The following is a 24,346-nucleotide window of genomic DNA, read 5'->3' as shown; positions in this document are numbered from 1 at the left end:
GCAGCCCCAAAGACAGAAATGACATCATCAAATAAATGCCAATCTGAAATCCTACCCCAGGGAAATCGTTTCCAGAAATAAAGATAAAATAAAGGCATTTTTCAGACTATAATGGGAATTTCCACCATTATTAAAAGAAATTCTAAATGTAGAAGCAAAGTGATCACAGATGGAATGTCTGTGATGTGAAGAAGTAAAGTGGAACAAAGAATAAACAGTAAATAGCTTACAAACAGTGACTATGTAATACTTTCTGTGGGATTGAAAACATTTCATTAAAATACTTGAAAACCATCACATGTGAGCCAGAAAGTGCACAGGGATTTATGTGCTTATGGCTCTTGCATGATATCAGAGGAGGGAAGAAGTACTGATTAAATAAACCAACATGTTGTAATAATACATCAGAGACAGAGTACACAGCTTCCAAACTAGCAGAGGTGCAAATGTTGAATGATAAAAAGTAGTCTAAAAACAGCAACAGTAGAGAAGGAAAAAAATCATAGAAGAAATAGAACAAACAGCACAAAATGAGATGGCAGATTTAAGCCAAAATATATCAATCACATTAAATGATAAAGCAAGAGAAAGAAACACAGAACAGGAAAATTGATAAGATAACATTTCTAAGCCAAACCTATCAGTAATTTCAGCATGGCTAAAAACAGAACAGAAATTGAAATGAAGAAAAGGAAACGAAGACCAAGGTTAGTTCTCTGGAAGGGCAATCAACTTGACAGACTTCTGGTGAAATTAATGAAAGAGAAACTTCCAACAACCCATAAGAAGAATGACCAGGGGATGAGAGCCACTCCAGGAAGCAGACACTGAGGCAGAGTCAGCTGTGTTACTAGTGAGTAACACCTGTGAAGGACAGGGGACAACGAAGAGCAGGGAGGCCTCCAGACCACGATGCGACCTGACAAAGTCTCAGCGACGGCCTGTTAGAGGAATTCCTGGCAGGAGGGCCAGGCCCCGGGGCCCTGCCTGCTCGGTCACTGTCCAAGGCTGCCTGGATGAGTGTCCTTGACTCGAAAGCTGAGGCAGAGCCTGATGCCACGAGCAGCTGGTGGTCGTCTCTTACCTGCATCCCCTCCCTTGAACAGCAAGGTCTTGCTTGAAGAGACTCAACTGCCCCTACATCTCTGCCACAGGGACACAACCTCGAATGCTAAACCTATTAAAATGCCATTAAAAGATTGAGTGTTATGCCAAAAAAATTGAAAATTAGGCAATATGAACAAATTCCTAGAGATATATAACTTATGAAACTAACTCCAGAAGAAATGGAAAGCCTGCAGATCCTGTGATTTCGGTAGCTACCAACTACAGTGGGAAACCCCTGAGACACAGTGACTGGACACAACGCAACTTATTTCTCACTCACACAAAGTCCAGCTGGGGTGGAGGAGGCATCTCTTCCAACACAGCAAGGCTTCCAGAGGCTGTGACGGGGCTGGCAAGGTCAGAGGGAAGGGAAGCCACCAGAGCGGCCCACCAGCTCTTCTCTGCCCTGACCCTGCAACGGCACCCCTCAGCTCCACTCTCAGACTGTTGCTCAGAATTAGTCACATGACCCCAAACCAACTGTAGGGAGGCTGGTGAATGCAGAGGGGCATTTGGGTGGTCTGTAAGAACAGGCTCTGCCACAGCCTGTAACCATTAATTAAACTGAATCAATAGTCAAAAGTCTCCCCACAAAGAAAATTCCAGGCCCAAGTGACTTCATCAGCAAGTTCCACCAAACACTTGGAAAAACTAATTACAATTTTATATAAATCTTCCTAGAGAATAGAGAAGAAATGCAAAACCAAACTCTTAAGAGGAAAGCGTAATGACGCAAATCCTGACAAGAGCAGCATTATACAAGCAGATCCCAGCCCATAACACCCATGAAGAAAGAGCTAATTATTCTTATTAGAGCATACAATCCCACAGTGCTGGGTCAGATGCTATCCTGAGACTTTATTTGTAATAACTCAATTAATCTTCACCACAACACTATGAGGCAAGGCACTGTTATTACCCCGTTTTACAAATGAGGAAATGGAGGCCCAGAGAATTTAAATAATTGCCCCAAGTTAGACATTAAGTGGTGTACCTGGAATATAAAATCCTAAACAAAATATTAACAAACCAAATACAACAATATGTATGTAAAGGAAAATCCACCCTTACTAAGTTGTGCTTACCCCAGAAATTTAAGGTTGTTTTTACATTAGCAAATTATTGCAATTAACCACATTAACAGAATAAAGGAGAAAAGTCATATGCTCATCCCAATAGTTACAGAAAAAGTGTTTGATAAAATTTATCCATTCATGATGAAAAATTCTTGGTAAATTAACAATTGAGGAGCTTCTTTAACATGAGAAAGGCCATGTACAAAAAACCCCTCACAAATTTTGTTGTGAAATGATGAAAGTCCCCTCTTATTTAAAATCCAGAATAAGACAAAGATGCCCCCCCCCCACCCCCACCACTTATAATCAACACTGTACTAGAGGTGTGAGCCAGCATGGAAAAGCAAAACGCAAAACAAAATGAAAAACATAAAGCTAAAACCCAGAGTGAAGGAATGGAAAAGAAAACAAGAAAACCCATTACTCACAGGGAACATGACTGCGTGGAGAGGCTAAAATCACTATAGGTAAATTATTAAAGTTAATAATAGTTTAACAAGATTGCAGGATACAAAATTAATATATAAAAATCAATTGGGTTTCCATATAACAGCAACAAATAATTAGAAAAATGAAATCCAAACACATTTTTTAATATATCTTTTAGAAATGGCATCACAAAATAAGAAAAACCTCGGAATAAATATAAGATGCGTAAAACTTCTATGGAAAAAATTATAAAACTATAATAATGTACATTAAAGGAGATCTAATAAATGGAGATATTATATTCATGGTCTGTAAGACCCAATATTACCTATATGTCAATCCTTCCCAAATTGACCAATGCAATCTCAAACAAAATCCCAATTTAACCAGCTAATTCTAAAATTTATGAAATGCAAAGGGTCAAAAATAGCCAAAACCTCCTGAACGTGAGATGGGAGGTCTTGCCCTACAGAGGGTGGTTCAGCACAGAGATGGGGAGCGAGCCCAGTGGGAAGAACAGAGACGCAAAGACAGACACACAAATCACTGATGACAGAGGAATCTTGTCAACAAACAATGCTGGGTAACTGGTCTTACAGACGAAACTGATGACATTGGATCCTTAACCATTGCAACATGCACAAAAGTCAGTTCCAGGTAGAATATTTATCTGAAACCCAAAACAGACAAAACTGTAAAATCTTTTGGAAGTTAACATAGCAGAGTATCTTCAGGACCACAGAGAAAGATTTTTAAAAATTAGGATCTAAAATTCTTTAATCAGAATGAAGAATGATAAATTGGACCATATTAAAGTTTAAAATTTCTCTTCATCAAAGCACACTATTAAGAAGTGAAAAGACAGGAAAAAGCCATTTGCAAATGTGATCCACAAAGTACTACTATCTAGAATTATAAATAACTCCTACAAAGAAATATGAGACAGACTATCCAATAGAAAAATAGCGAAAAGAATAGGCACTTTACGAAAAGGCAATCCAGATGGCCATAACTGTGAAACGGTGCTCAGCCCCCCTGACAACTGGGGAGAGGCCAATACAAACCGCAGGAGGTATGTTACACACTCTCTAGAAAGAAGACATGAAACACAGTGACAGTAAGTGCTGAAAACAGGGACCAACAGACATCCCCACAGACTAACAGGAGTGTGAGTCGTCAGCCACTTGGGAACAGTTTGAGATCTACTATAGTAAAGCTATGAAGAATATAGTTAAGGAGTTAAATGAAACATGAACATAATGGGAAATAAAACCTTAATCAAAAAGAACCAAATGGAATTTTAGAACTAAAAATATATATAATTTCTGAAACTAAAATTCACTATACAGGCTTAACGGCAGATTACGCACGCAGACGGACAGATCAGTCAACTTTGTGGCGGAACCAATCAGATGGAAACCCTGAGAGAACAGGGTGAAGAAAAGGACCTGCGTTAGTGACCTCTGGGACAATGTCAGGTGCTGTACCACGAGTGTACCTGGATCCCCAGGAGGGGAGAGAGAAAGACTGGGTCAAATAGGAAATTTGAAGACATGGTAGCCAAAACTCTTCCAAATTTATAATGAGCCACTCTTTAGAACAATGTATTCGTTTATTAAATAAGAATTGCTTGTTACACAGAAAGTTTTCTTTAATCAGCAGGAAAAATACTGCATTTCCTTTATCTCCAGATAATTGATGAAAAATTAATGATTTGTTTGTCTCAAAATATGTCAATGTGTTTTGTCTCAAAACATGTGAAGGGCTTGGATTAATCCTGTCTTTTTAGGATGTTTTAGAAAACCGAGCTATAGGCCCCGAATACATCTCAAAACTGACAAGATATTACAAACAGAACAGACAACTCTCACCAACAAATACACCGGGTAAAGAAATACAAATGTGAGCCACACAGCTCAAAAGCATAGGTTTAAGAGAAGTAAGGCTTCTTGGCAGGCGTCCAGAGGACTAGCAGCCGCCCAGGCCGGCGCTGCCATGCGGAAACAGGGCCATGGTCTTCTTGAGCTCCTTGTAGCTCCAGTGCAGCTGCTCCACCTCTGCCTTGTGCTGCGCCCGCACCTGGCGAAGCTCCTGCAGGAGGTGCTCGTTGGTGCTGACCAGGGAACTGGAGGGCACAGGGAAGCAGCGCCTCAGCTCTTCCCGCATCCCAGCTCTGCCACTGTCTCCTACAGCAGCATCCTCCCTCTCCTGGCCAAGCCTGCCCATTGGCACAAAGCCAGCCCTGACTCCCCACAGAGGCCAGGCTCTGGCCCGCACACCAGTCTCTGCAGCAAATCCCCTCCTGCTTCCCACTGGCTACTGCCCATCTGCCCCTCGCCTCCAGAGTGGGTGGGCTGAGTGTGACTCAACCCCTTGGCCTGTCATGCCGCCCTGCAGGCACTGCTCAGCACCCAAGGACTGGATGGATGAACTGGACAAGTGAATGAACAGTTCCCTCAATACTCCAGCCATGCATGGTTTTTTGAGAAAACCATCATAATAATCTTGATCCCTAGCAAAACAATGTTCTAATTCTAGAAAAGATCCCAAGACTGAAGTATTTCTAATTCCTGGTCAAATATAAAGGAACCTCTTAGTAATTCTCACATAGTAACAGTATACTATAATTCAAAGTCCTGATTTTCTAATGTTGTTAACTATCTTTAATTTAGAAAGTGGTATTGTATTTTGCCAACTTTGTCATCTCCAAATTGCCCTGCTCACCCAGTCAGCAATGACTCATGGCCACTTGTGGCATCACAAGAAATAGACGAAATCAGGGCTGTTCTCTCCACAAAGATGGGTCACCCCACTGACAAATGTCCTGTGTGGGTGCCAGCCCCATTTGCTTGGACCACTGAAAGAGCCACTGGCCAGGCGAGGCTCAGAGTGGACAAAGTCAGTGTGAACCCCACCCCACTGCATCTGGAGGCTCTGCACCCCTGCCTTGTCCATATTAAGCCCATGGTGCCAACACATGTGATGACCTGCCAGAGATGGGGCCCCATCAGGTTCTGGGGAGTGCCTCGCTTGCTACTTCCCTACAGCCGTGACTGTCCCATTTTCCTTCCTTCTGCTCTCCACCATCCAGTCTCAGCTCACTCTCATCTCTCAGGAGCCCCTTCCCCTCTGTAACTTGTGCCTGTGATGGGCCCATGGGGTCTGTGGCCTTTAATTCCTGAAAGGTCATAGCCTGGCACCACCTGTGACCAGAGTGCACCCAAACCCAAGGGTGCAGAGGAGAAGGGAAGGGTGAGGGACAGGGACAAGAGGAGGTGAGAGTGCTGGCCACAGGCCTGGCTTCCCCGCTGAGGCCATAGGAACTGGGGCTCACACAACGGCACAAAGTCCAGACGAACCTGTCCTCACCTCACCCAGCAGCCCACCTCCTCCCCAAGGCTGACTTCCTCTCTGTGCCAGCCTCCACCCACTTTCCAGCACACAATTCTTTGAATAAAAACTGAGGTTCTGCCCGACCATTCTCTACACTCCTACTTTCCATCTCACACCCACCACACAGCCAGGGAGTAAAGGTGGAATCTCTATGTTTCTATGTGAACAGACATGAACCATGCTGAGGAGGAAAGAACAGGCCACAAGAACCACAGCCCTCGGGGACTAGCAAGCCACATCATCTCTCACCATCCCTCACATGCCCTTCACCCCTCATCTCCTCTGGTCACACCTCACAGTCTCACCTCGCAGTTCACACCTCACAGCCGTACCTCACAGTCACACCTCTCGGTTCACACCTCACAGCCATACCTCACAGTCTCACCTCTTGGTTCACACCTCACAGTCTCACCTCTCAGTTCACATCTCACAGCCATATCTCACAGTCTCACCTCCTGGTGCACACCTCACAGGTGTACCTCACAGTCTCACCTCTCGGTTCACACCTCACAGCCATACCTCACAGTCACACCTCACAGCCATACCTCACAGTCTCACCTCTCAGTTCACACCTCACAGCCATATCTCACAGTCTCACCTCGTGGTGCACACCTCACAGGTGTACCTCACAGTCTCACCTCTCGGTTCACACCTCACAGCCGTACCTCACAGTCACACCTCTCAGGTCACACCTCACAGCCATACCTCACAGTCTCACCTCTTGGTTCACACCTCACAGTCTCACCTCTCAGTTCACACCTCACAGCCATATCTCACAGTCTCACCTCGCAGTGCACACCTCACAGGTGTACCTCACGGTCTCACCTCTCAGTTCACACCTCACAGCCGTACCTCACAGTCACACCTCTCAGGTCACACCTCACAGAACGCGCCAACAGGAAAATACTTGCTTTTCATTAAGACAGGGAAGCTAATGGAAGTCCTAAGTCAATGTGACGACACATGTGGGTCCAGAAGGGTGACGGCTGGGACACCCCAGCTGCTCCTCTGTGCCCTCCCTGTGCCTCGATCCTCCCCACAGCCCCTCCCACCACCATGCCTCCTGGGAGAGCCGTACCTGTGGCTCTCCTGCAGCATCTGGGTGAGCTCCTGGATCTTGTCATAGTGCTCTAGATGCTGCTTTAGTTCCACAATCTCACCAGAGAGCCTCTTCACACTTGTTTGAAGTCCTGAAAGAGAAAAGAAGTAGCATTAGTGAAATTCAATAATACATTTTGAAAACTAAAATAACTCTCAAGTTTAAACTGGATCTGAGACATAAGAAAAAGAATATAGCTTGGGAAAGGTCAGTTTCTGCAAGCAACTCAAAGACAGGTGAACAAAGAAGGTCCCACTCTATACACCCAACTCGCTTCTGCTCCAGGGCCCACGTCTGGCTCCCTTCCCTGGGGTTGAAGCCTCAGGAATCTGCCCTCCAGACACCCCTGAGGAACCACACCCCTGCATGGAGGGCAGAGAATGTTGACAGAGGAGGCCTGGCACCAGCTGGAGGCTCCCTCTACTGGACCTGCCTCCTGGCAGGGAAGGGCCTTCAGGGCTTCTCTTCCAACAAGCAGTGAGCTCTGCCCCTGAGGGGAGGGGCTGCAGCTCTGGGGAGAAGCCATAAGAAGCCTGTGGTGGCCACATGTCTCTGATGTGCCCTCTGGTCCTATGTCCATCAGTGACAGAGCATGTGTTTGGATTCCATCTACATGACTCCTGTCTCTCTCTGGGTTTCCAACTCGAGAGGGGAAGAAATATATTATTGACTGGCTCCCAAATCCAAAACTGGGATCCAGATAAATCCACATGTAGACACACCACTGCAAAACCACACAACACCAGAGACAATGAGAAGCCAGGGTGGGAAGGTAATGGGCAAAGGGGTGACAATGACACTGACAGCAGGCCCTTCTCACAACAGCAATGGAGGAGCGCCCTCAAAGCGCTAAGATGGGAAAACACTGCTCAGAATCTACGTCCACCTAAAATTCCCTGGAGGGCGTGAGTGAAAGGAATTCTGGGGAGAGGGCAGTGGCGGCGTGGTTTCAGGATCTCCCAGAATCCCCACCTTAGTCAAACACCAAGAGTAACTAGATGACAAAACCAGAACCCCACAGACAACATTACAGCACCTGGTGATAAGGTAGCCTCAAGGCCCCAAACCTAAGACAGCCGCAAGCCCTACATGGTGTCCACACCTGTGAGGGTGAAGCAGCAGTCAGCAGTGGGGCAGCTGACAGACCTGAGGATGGGAGAGCCCCCAAGTGTCCCCATTTTCACAGGAAACCCCAGAGGGCCAACTACATAACCACGGCTGAAACAAGGGAGGATTAGCCTCCTCTAATGAGGTGAGACTGGGGACTCTGCAGTCTGAAGGGGCTAGAGCAACCCCATGACCCTTCGAGGCTCACCTACCCAAACCCTTCAAAACTGCAGAGAAATGGCTGGTGAGGGGTTCAGGTCAAGCAGGACAAGACAGCAGAGAGAAGCGGGGGAGGGAACAGGGCCTGAAACCCCCAGAGGAAGCCACCACATTTATCAGTTAAGTTAGAAAAGCCGCCTGACCTGCTGCTAAAAATTCAGAACGAATTTCATGTGAAAACGAACAACAGAAAAGTAGTGAGGTCACATGCCACACAGAGTTACTGTAAGAGCACAACAGCATCCCTTCGGACAACAAAAACCCCGTCCCAGAACAGACCACAACCATCACCGAGTATTTCAAAAGGAGCTAAAGACAAAAAGGAAATGATACAAGAAATGAAAGAACCATGTAAGTCAGAATCCAGAACGTCAGAGAGGAGGGGGCTGAACTCAGGCAAGATTCGCAAGAAAAACTTGATGAGAAATGAAGGCTAAGCTAGAAGGAACCCAAGAGCAAGTAAACGTGACAATGACGTCTCAAAGAAACAGAGGGTGAAAAGGGGAAAGTTTTTAAATGAAAACAAAAAAAGAAGACTATAGGGCCCACTCGGTGGCATAGTGGTTAAGTTCGCACCCTCTGCTTCAACCGCCTGGGGTTCACGGGTTCGGATCCCAGGCACAGACCTATGCATCGCTCATCAAGCCATGCTGTGGAGGCATCCCACATACAAAATATAGGAAGACTGGCACTGATGTTAGCTCAGGGCCAGTCTTCCTCAAGCAAAAAGAGGAAGGTTGGCAACAGACGTTAGCTCAGGGTCAATCTTCCTCACCAAAAAAGAAAAAAGAAGACTATAAAGAACTCTTACCACTCAATAAAATAGACCAATAAGCACAATGGGCAAAGATCTGAGGAGATGCTTCACAAAGACAAACCAGGACGACTTGTCCATGGCTGCGTTCACATGAAAAAGGCCACAACGAGTACTTGGGACAGAGGCCATAAGGCCTTGAAATATTTACTATCTGGCCCTTTAAGAAAAAGTTTTTGGACCCCTGAGAAGCGTAGGAAAAGATGCTCAACCTGTTCGTCCTCCGCGAAATTCAAACCTTCAAGAGCCCCCATGTCACCCCCAGAGAAGGTGGTAGCATGGAACACAGACACCCCAACACCTCCTCATGCAAAATCCCAGTATCTGAACTTGAAATACCAAGGGTACTTCTGCAACAATGGCAAAACAAAATCAAAGACAGTGAAGAGAGGGAATGAACGTTACCTGGGTCTGGAAGGAGCAGTGACCAAAGAGGATACCAGGCCTCCTTGGCAGAGACAGGCTGAGCAGAGGTGTGATCAGAGTCTGCACCCTCAGAGGCAGACAGGCTAGTTCCCCACAGTCCAGGCGCCAGGACCACAGACAATACCTGAGGTTTCTATGGAGTCAAAGAAATCCAAGCAGGGAGGGTGGACCTGTCTGGAGCTCATGTAGGAGGCTGCCTCTTCCCTCCGTCTCAGCTCTCCTTCCACACACACCACCCGCCGGGCTTGCTCCAGGCAAACAGGAGTATCAACCATGAGCCAAGATGACTCTCACAACAACCAGGAAGTGGGGGCTCCGACCCTCAGTTTATAGTACTTGCTGGTTCTGAATTCTGTGAATAATTTAAAACAAAAGTCTATATATGAATGTTCAGCAAGTAATAGTACCAAATAAACTATAAACTCACCAGTGACCTGCAAATTTAACGTAGCTGAAGCATCTGCATTTTTTACTTCTTTCTTCATGCTGAACAAGAGAGACTTTAAGCTACTGTTCTCCTCCAAAGATTTGTCTAAATGTTGCCGCAGGTCATCCTAAGGACACAGAATATAATTAAAATAGGAAAGTCAAATTCAGTAAAATGTATGTAGAAAATTAAATGAAACCTTCTGAAATCACCAGATATTAGTCTCCTTTTACATATCATAATTGCTGAATCATAATGTGAAAAGCAGTAATCACATTTCACAGCGCATCACCCTGCCAGCAGGCCACCCCATGCTGAGCAGCACAGTGACCCTCAGAGGGGACAGGGAAAGCTGTGGCCCAGCTGACAAGGGAGCACCTACCTTCCACGTCCCCTGCTGAGGGGCATGCTTCAGCAGGAGCCCTGATGCTGAGGGGAGATGTGGTGGCTATTCAAGCCCTGCCTCCGCCAGGAAGGCCCCGTGGTTGCCATAGCCTGGTGCCTTCTCCCTTCCTGAGGAGCAGGAACAAGGGCCAGGCAGCATGCTAGCACCAAGCAGCCCCTCCAGACTCGCTTCCCAGGCAAGAGCACAGGCAGATCCCAGGCCTTCCTGGTCGCTGCAGGAACCCTCCCTGTTCTTGCTCCTCCATCTGTAAGCGCACGGGAATCACACCGGCCACCTGGCATCCCAGGCAGAAGCAGTGGCATAGGCTCCTTACCTATCCTCGAAGAACAGAGGAAACACCCAGCACGCTGATGGGACAGTAAAGTGGAGGGAAGGGAGACCGAGGCCACGATCAGAGCCCACAACACACGCAGCCTCTGCCTGAGGCTCTTCGAGCGCCTCCCACAGGCCACCCCATGCCTAGGACTCTGGTGGCACATGGGCCATCAAAGTGGCCTGCTGCCAGGAGCAGGGACCCCATAGATCCACAGGGTCTCACCCATCAGCCAAGGAACCTGACAGGTACATACCCAGCAGTGGGGCCAAGGACTTCCACCAGGAGAAAGAGTGTCTCTGTCTCAAGCCAACAGGAGCCCTAGTTTTCAGAACACTGTTATGCTCATTCTCCACTCCAGCATCACCCCAGCTCGCCGACCCCTCTGGGTGCACATGTGCACTGGGCTGTACGAAACCTCTGCGTGGCCAGTGATGTCTGATGGTTTTTCTCCCAAGGACATGGTGAGTTGCAAAAGGGCAGGGGCAGGGCCCCAAGTCTTGATGAACGTCTCAGCCGAGGCAGGTGGAGGTAAAGTAGACTGACCACACTCAGACACAGCACAACACTTCTGCTCAGAGCCACACCAGAAAGCCTTGGGGACAGGGCCACCACCTTCAGTTTCCTGGGCATCAGTGTCTCACTCACACCATTGCCCGTGCCACACAACACAGTCTACACACACACGGCCAAGCAATCAGTCTCACTCACACAACCACATAGGCCATACAACACAATGTACACACACACAACTGTGGAATCACATGTCTTTGCAACGGGGAATAAACCAGGCTTGGCGATGGACCCTTCAGGACTAAGTGACTTTCCACGAAAAGCAGCACCTGCCATCCACGCATCCAAGCTCCTAGCTCTCTCCGGTGGGCTGATCCACTGCAGGCCTCCTGACCATGCTCCACTGACCACCCCTCCCTCCCCTGGGCCCGGGTCATCTAGGGGTAGATCTGAGAAGGCACCAAGCAGGGCTCTGGGGCTGCCAGATGGTTGCAGATTGCTCACCCAGACAGGGCCTCTCAGCTGCCCGTCCTGTGGCCCAAGGCCACCCTGTGGGACAGGGTCAGTCAGACTGTCCACAGAGGCGAAGGAGCGGGCACCCACCACAGCCACACTTCTATGCACATCTATGCTAGACTGCATCGGTACAGAGTTGACATCTGGGGCCCGTCTGTCTCGACTCAACTGGTCCCAAACGCAGCAGTGTAAGGGGAAGGGGTGCTACCTACTCATCTGCACCAAACCCCAAAAGCCGCGGTCCTGCTTCCATGTTAACAGGCTGTGCCATGTCCCACAGGGTTGACACTGTCTCACAGAAACAACATTCTGCATGGTGACTACAGTCCAGGCTTGGTGGGGGCTCCATGCCCTTTCTGGATGTAGAAGCTATTTGTATGTGCAGATATCCACAGTGTTTAAATACCAGAGGTTGCTAATACCATTTCACTATTTTTCATTTTTTCTCTAAAAATGAAGCTTTGTATGGGATCTCTGAAACAGCAGGTTCTTATACAATAAAGACAGTAAGTATCAGACATTTCAGATACTTGTTTCCCAGCAATCCTCTGGCTACTTTCACTCCCATTTTACAAATGAGATGACTGATGCAGAGAGGGTGTGGCAGGCGGCTGCTGAGATGGCTCAAGGGTGTTCCCTGACTCGTGTGGTACCCTCCCCTCTCATGGGCTGGACCCAGTGACTGGCTCCTAACCAACATAATTCGCAGAAGTGACAACACGTCACTCTCAAGAGTGGGTTACAAAAGACAGCCTTCCATCTGGGTGCTTCTCTGGCTCTCTCATCAGCAGCAGCCATGTTGTAAGGACTCCCAGTGGCCTGTGCAGAGGCCCATGTGGCATGGAGCTGAGGCCTGTAGGTGAGCCTGGAAGAGGATCCCTACCCTTCAGAGGAGACTGCAGCCCTGATCAATAGCTTGATGACAACCTCACAAGACCCCGAGTCAGACGCACCCAGCTCAGCTATGCTGGGATTCTGACCTGCAGAAGCCAAAGATAATAAAGGTTTGTTGTTTAAAGGTGCTACGTTTTAGGGCAATTTGTTATGTAGCAATAAATCACTAACACAGAGGGGTTAAGTAACTTGCTCAAACAACCCACAGCCACAGCCACCCTCTCAACCACATGACATACTGACTTTTTAAAAGGAGAGCACCCTAAAGAGATTCCATACAATAAAATCCAAACATAATGATTAATGAGCTTAAAATTTCAATGTGCCAAATGCACAATGGTCTTTTTTTTTAAGTAAAAATTGTATATATTTAAGGTGTACATTTGATGATTTGACATACACATACACAATGAAATTACTACAGACAATTAACATATCTTCTCACATACTTACCATTTTTTTGAGAGTACCTAAAATCTATTCTCCTAGCAAATTTCCTGATTCAATACAGTATTATTAACTGAAGTCATCACGCTGCACATTGGATCTCTAGACTTATTCATCCTATACGACTGCAGCTTTGTCCCCATCAACCAACATCTCCCATTTCCCCACCGCCCCCAACCCTGTAACCACTGATCTACTTTGTTTCTATGTACTCGACTTTTTTAGATTCCACATTTAACTGAGATCATGTGGTTTTTTTCTTTCTGACTTATTTCACTTAGCATAATGCCCTTGAGGTTCATCCACGTTGTTGCAAATGACACGATTTCCTTCTTTTATGGCTGAATAATATTCCATTGTATACATACCACATGTTCTTTATCCATTCACCTGTCACTGGACACTGAGGCTGTTTCCACGTCTTGGCTGCCTCAATGCTGCAGTGAGCATGGACTGCAGATATCCCTCCACGGTACTGATTTCACTTCCTATGGAGGTGTACCCAGAAGGGGAACTGCTGGATCATGATAGTTCTATTTTTAATTTTTTGAGGAACTTCCACACTGTTTTCTGTAGCGGCTGCACCAGTTTACATCTCTACCAACAATGCACAAGGGTTCCCTTTTCTCCACATCTTCGCCAACACTTCTTATTTCTTGTCTTTTTAATAATAGCCATCCTAACAGGTGTGAGGTGATATTTTTGTGTGACTTTGATTTACATTTCCCTGATGACTAGTGATGTTGAGCATCTTTTCATGTACCTGCTGGCCATCTGTATGTCTTCTTTGGAAAAATGTCTATTCAGACTCTCTGCCCATTTTTTAATTGGGTTGGTTTTTTTGCTATTGAGTTGTATGAGCTCTTTATATATTCTAGATATTAACCCCTTATCAGATGCATGATTTCCAAATATTTTCTCTCATTCCATAGGTTGCCTTTTCATTTTGTTGATAGCTTCCTTTGCTGTGCAGAAGCTTTTTAGTTTGATGTCACCCTACTCGTCTATTTTCACTTCTGTTGCCTTTGCTTTTGGTGTCAAATCCAAAAAATCATTGCCAAGGTCAGGTCAAGGAGCTTTTTCTCTATGTTTTCTTCAAGGAATTTTAAGTTTCAAGACTTTAGCTGTTTAAATCTTTACTCCGTGTTAGGTTGATTTTGTGTATGGTGTATGATAAGGGTCCAGTTCTCCCCAACACCATTTACTGAAGAGACCAGGTCCTCTCCTCATTGTGGATTCTTGGCGGCCTTGTTGGAAATTAGCTGACCATAGATGCTTGGGTTTATTTCTGGGCTCTCTATTCCGCCCCACTGATCTACAGTCTGTTTTTATGCAGTACCACACTGTTTTGATTATTATAGCTTTGTAATATAGTTTGAAATCAGGACATGTGATGCTTAAAACTTTGCTTTTCTTTCTCAAGATTGCTTTGGCTATTCAGGGTCTTGTGGAACTAGAAAAAGAAGAATACAAGTTATAAGAAAAATGATCACACAAATTTTAGAATTGTTTTTTCTATTTCTGTGAAGAATGCCATTGGAACATGTATAGGGATTGCATTGACTCTGTAGACGACTTTGGGCTGTATGGACATTTTAACAACATTAATCTTCCAATCCATGAACATGGGATGTCCTCCCATTCATTTGTGTCTTCTTCAGTTTCTTTCATCAATGTTTTACAGTTTTCAGTGTTAAGATCTTTAACATCCTTGGTTAGATTTATTCCTAACTATTTTATTCTTTTTGATGCTATCATAAATGGGATTGTTTCCATGGTTCCCTTTCTGGATAAATCACTGGTGTAAAGAAACACAACTGATTTTTATTATGTTGATTTTGTACCCTGCAACTTCTGAATTAGAACTAGAACTGAATTTATTAGTTCTACCAGTTTTTTTGTGGAGTCTTGAGGGTTTTCTACAGACATGATGATGTCATCTGCAAACAGAGATACTGTTCTTCTTCCTGTCTGATTTCGATTTCTTGTCTGCTTCCTCTGGCTAGAACTTCCAGACTTCCAACTATGTTGAACAGAAGTTGAGAGAGTGGACATCCTCATTTTGTACTGGATCTCAGAGGAAAAGCTTTCGTTTTCCCCATTGATCACATTAGCTGTGGGCTTTTCATAAACGGCCTTTATTGCATTGAGGAAATTTTCTTTTATATCTATTTTGTTTAGAGTTTTTTAGCAAGAATGGACGTTGAGCTTTTCAAATGCTTTTTCTGAATCTATTGAGATGATCGTGTGGTTTTTATCTTTCAATCTGTTAATGTGGTATATTAATTTGCATATGTTAAACCAACTTTGCATTCCAGGGAAAAATCCCACTTGGTCATGGGATAATCTTTTTGATATGTTGTTGAATTTGGTTTGCTAGCATTTTATTGAGGATTTTTCTATGTTTATGAGGGATACTGGCCTGTGGTTTTCTTCTCTTGTGGTATCTTTGTCAGGCTTTGGTATCAGAGTGATGCTGGCTTCATAAACTAAGTTTGAGAGTATTCCCTCTACTCTTGGGTTCCCTCTATTTTTGGAAGAGTTTAAGAAGAAGTGATATTAATTCTTCTTTGATTGTCTGGTAGAATTCAGCTGTGAAGCCATCTGGTCCTAGGCTTTCTTTGTTGAGATGTTTTGATTACTGCTCAGTCTCCTTATTTGTTACTGGTCTGTTCAGGCGTTATTTCTTCTTGGTACAGTCTTGGTAGGTTGTATGTTTCTAGGAATTTATCCATTTCTTCTCGGTTACCCAATGTATTTGCATATAATCACTCATAATAGTCCCTTATGATTCTTTTTATTTCTGAGGCATCCATTGCAATGTCCTCTCTATCATTTCTGATTTCGAGTCTTCTCTTTTTTTCTTAGGTAGTCTAGCTAAGGGTTTGCTGATTTTGTATATTTTTTCAAAAACTCAACTCAGTTTTGTTGATTTTTTCCACTGTTTTTTTAGTCTCCATTTGATTTATTGATTGATCTTTATTATTTCCTTCCTTCTGCTAACTTTGGGTTTAGTTTGTTCTTTTTCTAGTTCCTTGAGGTGTAAAGTTTGGTTGTTTATTTGAGATCTTTCATCTTTTTTTAACGTAGGCGTTTATGTGTGATAGTCTTATGGCGAGGTTACAAAGAATGAGGGCAGCCCTGTCCAGCCAGGAGTCTTGGGCTCCACTGCCAGATCCAAGCTGTGCTGGCTCTGGTTGCCCTTGGGTGCCACCTGGTGGCAGAAGTTCCCTCAAGTCCAATAGGACATCTCAGGGCCTGTGGCTGGCTGGTGCATCAGTGATCCTAGGATCACTCAGCTAACCACAACCTCTCTCGCCAGTAGTCTGGGAAGCCTTGCCCAGGGAACACTGGGGCCACAAAAATTCCACCTCAAGCCCGGCTTCATCCTCTCTCTGTCTCTCCCACTCAGCCTCTCTCAGAAGAGAAGGCAGCCATCCAGGAGAGGCAGAGCTAGGACAAGCGGCAACACTGCCATCTGCAAATCACTGTTGCCATGGGGGAGCGACACAGTCAGGCAGTGCCCCTGGGGGGCAGGTGGAGTCCCCGGGGATGGGGAAAGCCTGGTGGAGGAGGGGGATTGTGGTCCTGGAAAGGCAGGAAGGAGTCCCACTGCTGTGGCCAAACAGCAGCTAAGGGGAAGTGTGGAGTCGAGAGGCTCCCCTGGTTCTGTGAAGTTGAAATGACATTTTCACCCTATCTGTGAACAAACAGAAATAACACAAGGGGCCGGCTCACCATCTCCTTCCGCGTGCTGCTGAGTTCTGACACCGCCTCACTCATCTTCATGCTATATTGCTGCTGTTGCTCAGCAAGGTGCTTTTGTAAAGATTTATTTTCAAGAGTCAGGTAACTGATTTCTTCATTCACAATTGTTGAATTGTCCTGAGTTGCTGTAAATTCTTGAGCAGATGACAAAATATGTCTTGCCTGAGCTAGGAGTAAAAATCAAATACTATTATACTATTTATGTTGAAAGGATAAAGTATAAACAAAATATGTTCAATCCATTTTGAATAATACAGACTACATGCCTCAAAAACACTGACCACTGAAGTGACCTCACTCAGGTTTCTTTACATCAGTCATGGATGGGAGGTGGAGAGGAGCAGAAAAATAGTTTTATTCTAGAGCAAAGGTGCCCCTTAAGAGAAGGCCACGACTAGGATGGTGTGGCTGCATGTCCTAGCAGACCATCATGTGCTCGTCAACAGCACTGCCTGCTCCTGCTCCTGGCCGGGGGCCTGCAGTGCAGTCTGGCAGCTCCACAACTGGGGACAGCAGCTGGTCTCACAGACCAGTCCCACTACTAGCCCTAACAAGAGGGTGTAGGTCCACGGGGTCAGGATCCCAGGGCTCCAGCTTCTTGGGGCATCCTGACTCCAGAGGAGAAGCTGAAGGGCCACAACACTGAGCAGAGTGCTCAGGAGCCTCTGGGCAGGGCTAAGATGGCAGCTCCAGGCAGGGGCCAGGGTCTGCCAGAAAGGAGAGAGCTGGCAAGTCCCGCTCCCCTGGGACTCTAAAGGCTGCACCCCAGCCTGCGGGAAAAAGAGAAGGCAGCCCCCTGGGAACGCAGCATCTCCTTGCCTCACACCCAACTCTGGATGAAAGGGTCCCCAGTGCGCTCCTGCACCCAGGCAGCAGGCAGAAGAAAACCCAAGTCCTCTCTGGGGAGGGGCCATCCTCCTGGGCCTCACATCATTTCTACCAAAAGCTCAGCAAATCCAAGGCCCTGCACATGATCAAACATTCAGAAGATTCAGAGGAGACAGCAGCAGCTTTTTAATCTCTCCAAATCCCCATATAAAAACAGGGCAAACTGAAGCACACACTCAAGAAAGCACTTCCAACAAAACCAGGTGACAAGGTTCGCTCCACGAACCCCCAGCACTAGCAAGAGGGAAACCAACAGCCACAGGCCCACATGGTGCCTGTGTCTCACACCTCACAAGGGCCCCCGGGCTGCAAAGACTATCAGGATGCTCCCTGCAGCACAGCAAGGACAGTGACAGGTGATGAGGGGGGTCCAACAGCATACAGGGCCCAGCACCCAACAGGAGGACAAGCACCTGCAGGCAGAATGCACCCTGGAGGGCGGGGCCACGCATGGATCTGTGCCGACCGGTGACTGGCCCTTCCTGACTCACCTATGAACACCTCGTTGCCATGCAGGGACTTGCAGCCACTCCAGTACCTGTCCACCAGGTCGAGGAGCGCTTCCAGGAGCACCACCTCCAGGGCGGCCTTCTTCCCAGGCAGCGCAGCGGTGTGGGATTTGGGAGACACCTATGATAGACACAAAATCATGACATTGGTTTTCATGCCTGAAACCAGTGGGTTACTATGTAAACACAAGGCTTCTGACCCCGGCACACTCGTGTACCCACCACACATCATGCTGACGCCCTCGTCCCATGGAGACTTGGCACGAGGGGGCCCTTCACACTTCACAAGTTAAAGGGGTAATAGGTATAGGGTTATGAGTGCATTTTCTCATGTAAATGATGGTTTCACATTAATATGATAAGCATATTTGCCTCATCGTGTTACGATTAATACACAGAGGGAATACAGGGCAGTAGTAATAATAATGTCAATTCCTATTAGGATAATGGTAGTGTCAGATCATGAGAATGATGACATTACTACGAACAGTTCTCTGATTAGGTTAATCATTGTGGGGGTAAGGCTAGATGGGTGAGACTCACTAACAGTCATCAAGCTGCTATCAGTGGGAGGAGTGTTCATAATCTGAAAGGTAGAAGCATAGTTCGGCCATGAATTCATTCGTGCTTTAAATTTGCTAGACAGAATAACATTGAAGAGGTGAGGCCGTGTGCAATTATTGGGGTTTTGGCTCCTCTACACCTTCATGGTGTTCAAATAAGAATCGCTACAGTTACTAGGGCTGTGTGGCTGACAGAGGAGCACAGAAGGACTGATTTTAAGTCTGTTTGATGTAAACAAATGGATCTGGTTATAATCATTCCTCATAAAGACGACATGAGGAATGGATATGCCACAGCATTTGTTTAGGGATTTATATTGTTGTAATTTGTAGTATTCCGTACCACCTAGTTTTAGTAGAACAGCTGCAAGTGCTATGGAGCCGGCAATGGGGCTTCTATGTGTGCTTTTGGTAATCAGAGGCAAAGGCCACAGAGAGGTGTTTTTACTATGAGTGCTATCATGCATGCCAATCATAGGGAAAAGTTGGATCAGGAGTTGGGTGTTATTTAGATTCAGTATTGGATTATTAGGAAACTTAATGAACCTACAAGGTTTTGGATGAAGGTCAGTGCAACAAGAAGTGGAAGTGATCCTACTAATGTATAGAATAGGAAATAGAGTCATGCATTTAGTCGTTCTGTTTGATTTCCTCAGCAAGTAATAATAATTAGCGTTGGGACTAACGTTGCTTCAAATAGAATGCAGAAGAGAATTAGTTCTGAGGCAGTGAAAGTTATAAATACAAATGTTTATAATATAATTAGTACTGTACTATATAATTATTTCCAGATTAAAGGTTCTTTGGATAGGTGACAGTGACTAGCCATAAGTATTAGTGGAAGAAGTCATGTTGTTCATGCCAGTAGGAGTGCTGATAGGGAACTGGAGAAGAATATCAGTGAAGAACTAAGGCTGTTCTCATTAAGTTGATTTAGAAGAGATAGGCTAACAAGGCTAATAGACTATAAGTTGTGGTAGTAATTCAGATTATGTTATTTTTTGTGTGTGTGTGTGAGGAAGATCAGCCCTGAGCTAACATCTATTGCCAATCCTCCTCCTTTTTTTCTTCCCCCAAAGCCCCAGTAGATAGTTGTATGTCATAGTTGCACATCCTTCTAGTTGCTGCATGTGGGACGCGGCCTCAGCATGGCCGGAGAAGCGGTACGTCGGTGCACGCCCGGGATCCGAACCCGGGCCGCCAGTAGCGGAGCGCACGCACTTAACCGCTAAGCCACGGGGCCGGCCCAGATTATGTTATTTTTTGATAGTCACGTTAATGGTATTAATATAATAGTTGGAATAATAATTTTTAGAACTAGAGAAGGTTAAAGTTTTGTACATAATCAGTATCGTAAGTACTGGATACTATAACTAGTAATGATAGTCCTCGTGCAGCTTCGCAGGCTGCAAATAACAATAAAATAATAGGTATCACGTTGGCTAATGTAAAATGGGTATTTAGGATTATTATGGTTGCTATAATAAATACTGATAATATACCTTCTAAGCATAGTAATGAGGATATTAAATGGGATCAATATATTAGTAATCCTATAAGAGATACTATAAATGCTAAGAAGATGTTAATATGGACTAGGGACATTTGATAATTATTTAATAAATCATAATTCAATGAGTCAAAATCATGTTTTAATTTAAATTACCATATTCAGCTCATTCTAGTCCTTTTTGAGTTCATTTGTAAGCTAAGCTAATGGCTAGTAATGAAATTAGAACTAGCGCTACAGTAAGTATAGTTTTTAGATTATTTGTTTGGGATGCTCATGGTAGGGGTCGGAGGAGAGCAATTTCTAGATCAAATAATAGAAATATGATGGCTACAAGGAAAATTTTATGAAGAAGGGCAGTTGTGCTGATCCTATAGGATCAAATCCACATTAGCAAGGGCTAGATTTTTCTGTGTGGATATTTAGTTGGGGTAATCAGAATGCGATAAATGCAAGTAATAAGGCTAATAGTGTATTGATAAATAATGTCAGTATAAGGTTTATTATTCTTTTTTGCGTTATACCAAAACTGACTGGAAGTCAATTGTACTATTTAAGACTAAAGAACAAGATCCTCAACAATAAACAGAGACATATAGGAACAATCATACTACATCCACAAAATGTCAGTATCAGGCAGCATCTTCCAATCCAAAATGACGGCTAGATGTGAAATGAAATTTTAGTTGATGCAGAAAGCAGACGATAAGGAAAGCAGAGTTGATAATTACGTGTAGTCTGTGGAGGCCTGTAGCTATGAAGAACATTCATAAGTGACATCTGAAATTGTAAGTGACATTGCAGAGTACTCTGAGGCTTCTAAGAGAGTAAAGTAAACCCCTCGTGAGACTGTAATAAATAGGGCTTGAAGTAGACGCTTGCAATTTCCTTCTATTAAGCTGTGATGTGCTCAGGTGACGGAGACTCCGGATGCTAAGAGTACCGAGGTCTTGAGAAGAGGTGCTTCTAAGGGATGCAGCGGGTGAGAGCCTATGGGTGGTCAGCAGCCGCCCCATTTGGGTGTTGGAACTAAGCTTGAACGTAAACGACTCAAAAGCTTGAACACTTTCTTAATTGGTGGCTGCTTTTAAGCCAACTAGCTGGAAAGGAAAAACTTCTGAAATAATAGAAAGAATTACACTGTATCGGAGTCCTTTCTGGACGACTGGTGTGTGGTGGCCTTGAAAGGTACTGCTCCACTGAAATCCCGTCATCATTGATATATGGCTAACACGTTAGTTAATAAGCCTGAGAACACTAAGAATGTTGAGTTAAAATGGAATCGTATTACTAATCCAGATGTTATGAGGAGAACTAAAGAGCTCCTGTAAGTGGTCAAGGACTGGGATTTATAATGTGATGTGCACGGGTCTGGTGGGTCATGAGGTATTATCACACATAAACAGAGGCTCACCAAAAGAGTCAATGCATGGGCTTGCATTGGGGCCCCTGCAAATTCAAGAACAGTAAGCAAGAATAATAAAAGTAATGAAAGCTATAGTGGGACTAATATTTATCAGGGCTAGGGTTGCTCCTCCATTTAGGTGAATTAGGAGGCATCCAGCAGTAATGTTAGCTGTTCATCGTATAAACTAGTAGTTTCAATAATTAATAGTACAGGAACAAGAAAAACAGGTGTTCCTTGAGGTAAAAAATGAGCTAAGGATGCTTTTGTTTTATGTCGGAACCCTGTGATCACTGTTTCTGCTCCTGGGGGAATAGCGATTCCTAAAATGATTGATAGTTGTGTAGTGGGTACGAATGAGTGTGGTACAAGGCCCAGCAGGATGCTGAGCCCATAAACAGGACGAGTGATGTAAGTATTAGGATTCAAGGTAGTGCTATATGACTGTGAATAAATACCATTCATTTTGATGTAAGCTGAATTAATCATTGTTGAATAGAAATTAGACAGTTATTAATTAGTCAGTTGGATGTAAGGAATATAATGCTTGGAAATATAATGATCAGAATAAGAGGTAACTCTATTGTTGGGGTAGTGAAAGAGGCAAATAAATTTTTGTTCATTTTGATTCTCAAGGGGTAATATGTTAATGATTTGTTTTTAGTTCTGGGTTTGAGGAATAAAGTTTTGCAATTTTTAGTTGAAATACAATAAATGAAGTTATAATTACTGATATAATAGTAATAAATTATATTGATGTGTCTAGCTGTGGCATATCATTTAAGAAGAGATTTCAGTCTTTAACTTAAAAGGTTAATACTGTACAGCTTCTTAATGATTCTATAGTATGGATACAGATCATTTTTCAAAACATTTTAGCAGGACTAACTCAAGAAAAATAGGTATAAAGCTCTGATTTGATCTGCAAATTTCTGAACGCTGTCCGTAGTATAAGCCTGGTCGTGTAGATATGAGGGTTGCTTGGTTTAGGGGGTCTCAGGATAGCATCTGCTTTCAGGCCTAGACCTGTAACGGCTCATGAATGTAGGACATCCTCAGATGAAATTAACATTCGGATTGTTCTTTCTCTAGGTAAAACCACTCGGTTAGCAACTTCTAGAAATTGTAGTTCTCCTGGTTTTAAATCTGATGTGGGAACTACATAGGAGTCAAAATTTAAATCTTCATAACCTGTAACTTCATAGCTTCAGTATCATTGGTGGCCTATAGTTTTAACAGGTAGGGAAAGATGATTAATTTTGTCTACTATACAGAAAATTCATAATGATGGTAGAGCAATTAGAATTACACTAATAGCTGGTAAAACGATTCAAATTGTTTCTACTGTGCATCTATAGTACTTGTATGGCTTAATTTAGTTGTTAACATTAATGAAATAATGTATAATACTAAAGAGCTAATTAGGAAAACAATTATTAGCGTGCAGTCGTGAAAGTGAAGAAGTTCTATAACGGGATGTTGCATCTTGAAAGCCTAGCTGAAATGGATATGCCAGAGACCTGAAGGGATTTAACCTATAATTTAACTTTGACAAAGTTATGTAACTTCTACTAATATCTCATTTATTGAGAAAGACATAATGATTATGGTTTTGGTTTGAAATCAGTTAGAAGAGGTTCGATTCCTTCGTTTTTTTTTTGTTTTTTTTTTTTTTTTGTGAGGAGGACCAGCCCTGAGCTAACATCCAATGCCAATCCTCCTCTTTTTTGCTGAGGAAGACTGGCCCTGGGCTAACATCCATGCCCATCTTCCTCTACTTTATATGGGACGCCACCACAGCATGGCTTAACAAGCGGTGCGTCGGTGCGCACCCGGGATCCGAACCGGCGAACCCCGGGCCGCCGCAGCGGAACGTGCGCACTTAACCGCTTGCGCCACCGGGCTGGCCCCTTTCCTTTTTTATTTTGATTATGTAAGGAGGTTCTTGAAATGTATGATTATAGTGGGGGACATCCATGCAGTCACTCAAGGCTGGTAGTAGTTAATTCTACTATTGATATTTCTCGTTTGGATGTGAACGCTTCTCAAATTATGACAATTATTAACTTGTAAGTGAAATAAATGACCTGATAAATGAAATGGTGTTTCACGTTGTATATGCATCTGGAGAGTCAGATAGCGTTGTGGTATCCTGAGAGGCCAAATCTGCACGGGGGTGGCCCATGGGATTCACCTCCCAGCCCCCTGGACGAGTGACCCTGGGCAGGTTATGAGACCTCAGTGCCCTGAGTGTCCACATCTGTGGGGTGGGGATGACATGCCACACCAGGAGGAACGGCTAAAGGAGGACTTGAGGAACCTAAACCATAAGGTGTTACATGAAACCCACATCACAGTTTAAGGGCTAAGGCTGTGGGAACTCCAGCTCCTACAGTGACGGCTTGCTCTGGGCCCTCCTGAACCAGTCCACAGTTACTCCTAGAGGGTGGGGACCCTCAGAGCTAGTCTCAGCCTGAACAGTTACTGGTGCCCAGAAGGCCCAGAATGTAATGAAGT

General features: G+C 44.6%; 1 protein-coding gene across 5 annotated transcripts in view; it reads right to left on the bottom strand.

Annotated features, from left to right (window-relative positions):
* Window positions 1–467: 467 nt before the first annotated feature.
* The window catches only part of CEP72 (centrosomal protein 72), a 50,011-nt gene continuing 26,132 nt past the window's right edge, over window positions 468–24,346 (bottom strand). For 2 of the 5 annotated variants that reach the window (XM_004440031.3, XM_087443078.1), the window contains 5 exons: window positions 18,334–18,472; window positions 16,925–17,121; window positions 10,098–10,224; window positions 7,084–7,195; window positions 4,206–4,737 (listed from right to left, as the gene is read on the bottom strand). In XM_004440031.3, coding sequence (XP_004440088.1) covers window positions 4,581–4,737; window positions 7,084–7,195; window positions 10,098–10,224; window positions 16,925–17,121; window positions 18,334–18,472 — 732 coding nt within the window. In that variant the 3' untranslated portion in view covers window positions 4,206–4,580. Of the gene's footprint in view, window positions 1,178–4,205; window positions 4,738–7,083; window positions 7,196–9,809; window positions 10,023–10,097; window positions 10,225–13,572; window positions 14,640–16,924; window positions 17,122–18,333; window positions 18,473–24,346 lie in introns of those variants that run through there. The other 3 variants (XM_087443079.1, XM_087443080.1, XM_087443081.1) reach the window with 3 other exon arrangements.

The sequence above is a fragment of the Ceratotherium simum genome, chromosome 18 (genome assembly GCF_057802395.1).
Source record: "Ceratotherium simum simum isolate JZ-2026a chromosome 18, ASM5780239v1, whole genome shotgun sequence".
In the NCBI taxonomy this organism is placed as follows: Eukaryota; Metazoa; Chordata; class Mammalia; order Perissodactyla; family Rhinocerotidae; genus Ceratotherium; species Ceratotherium simum.
The sequence above is the reverse complement of the archived record's forward strand: the minus strand, read 5'-3'. Positions and strand labels throughout refer to the sequence as shown.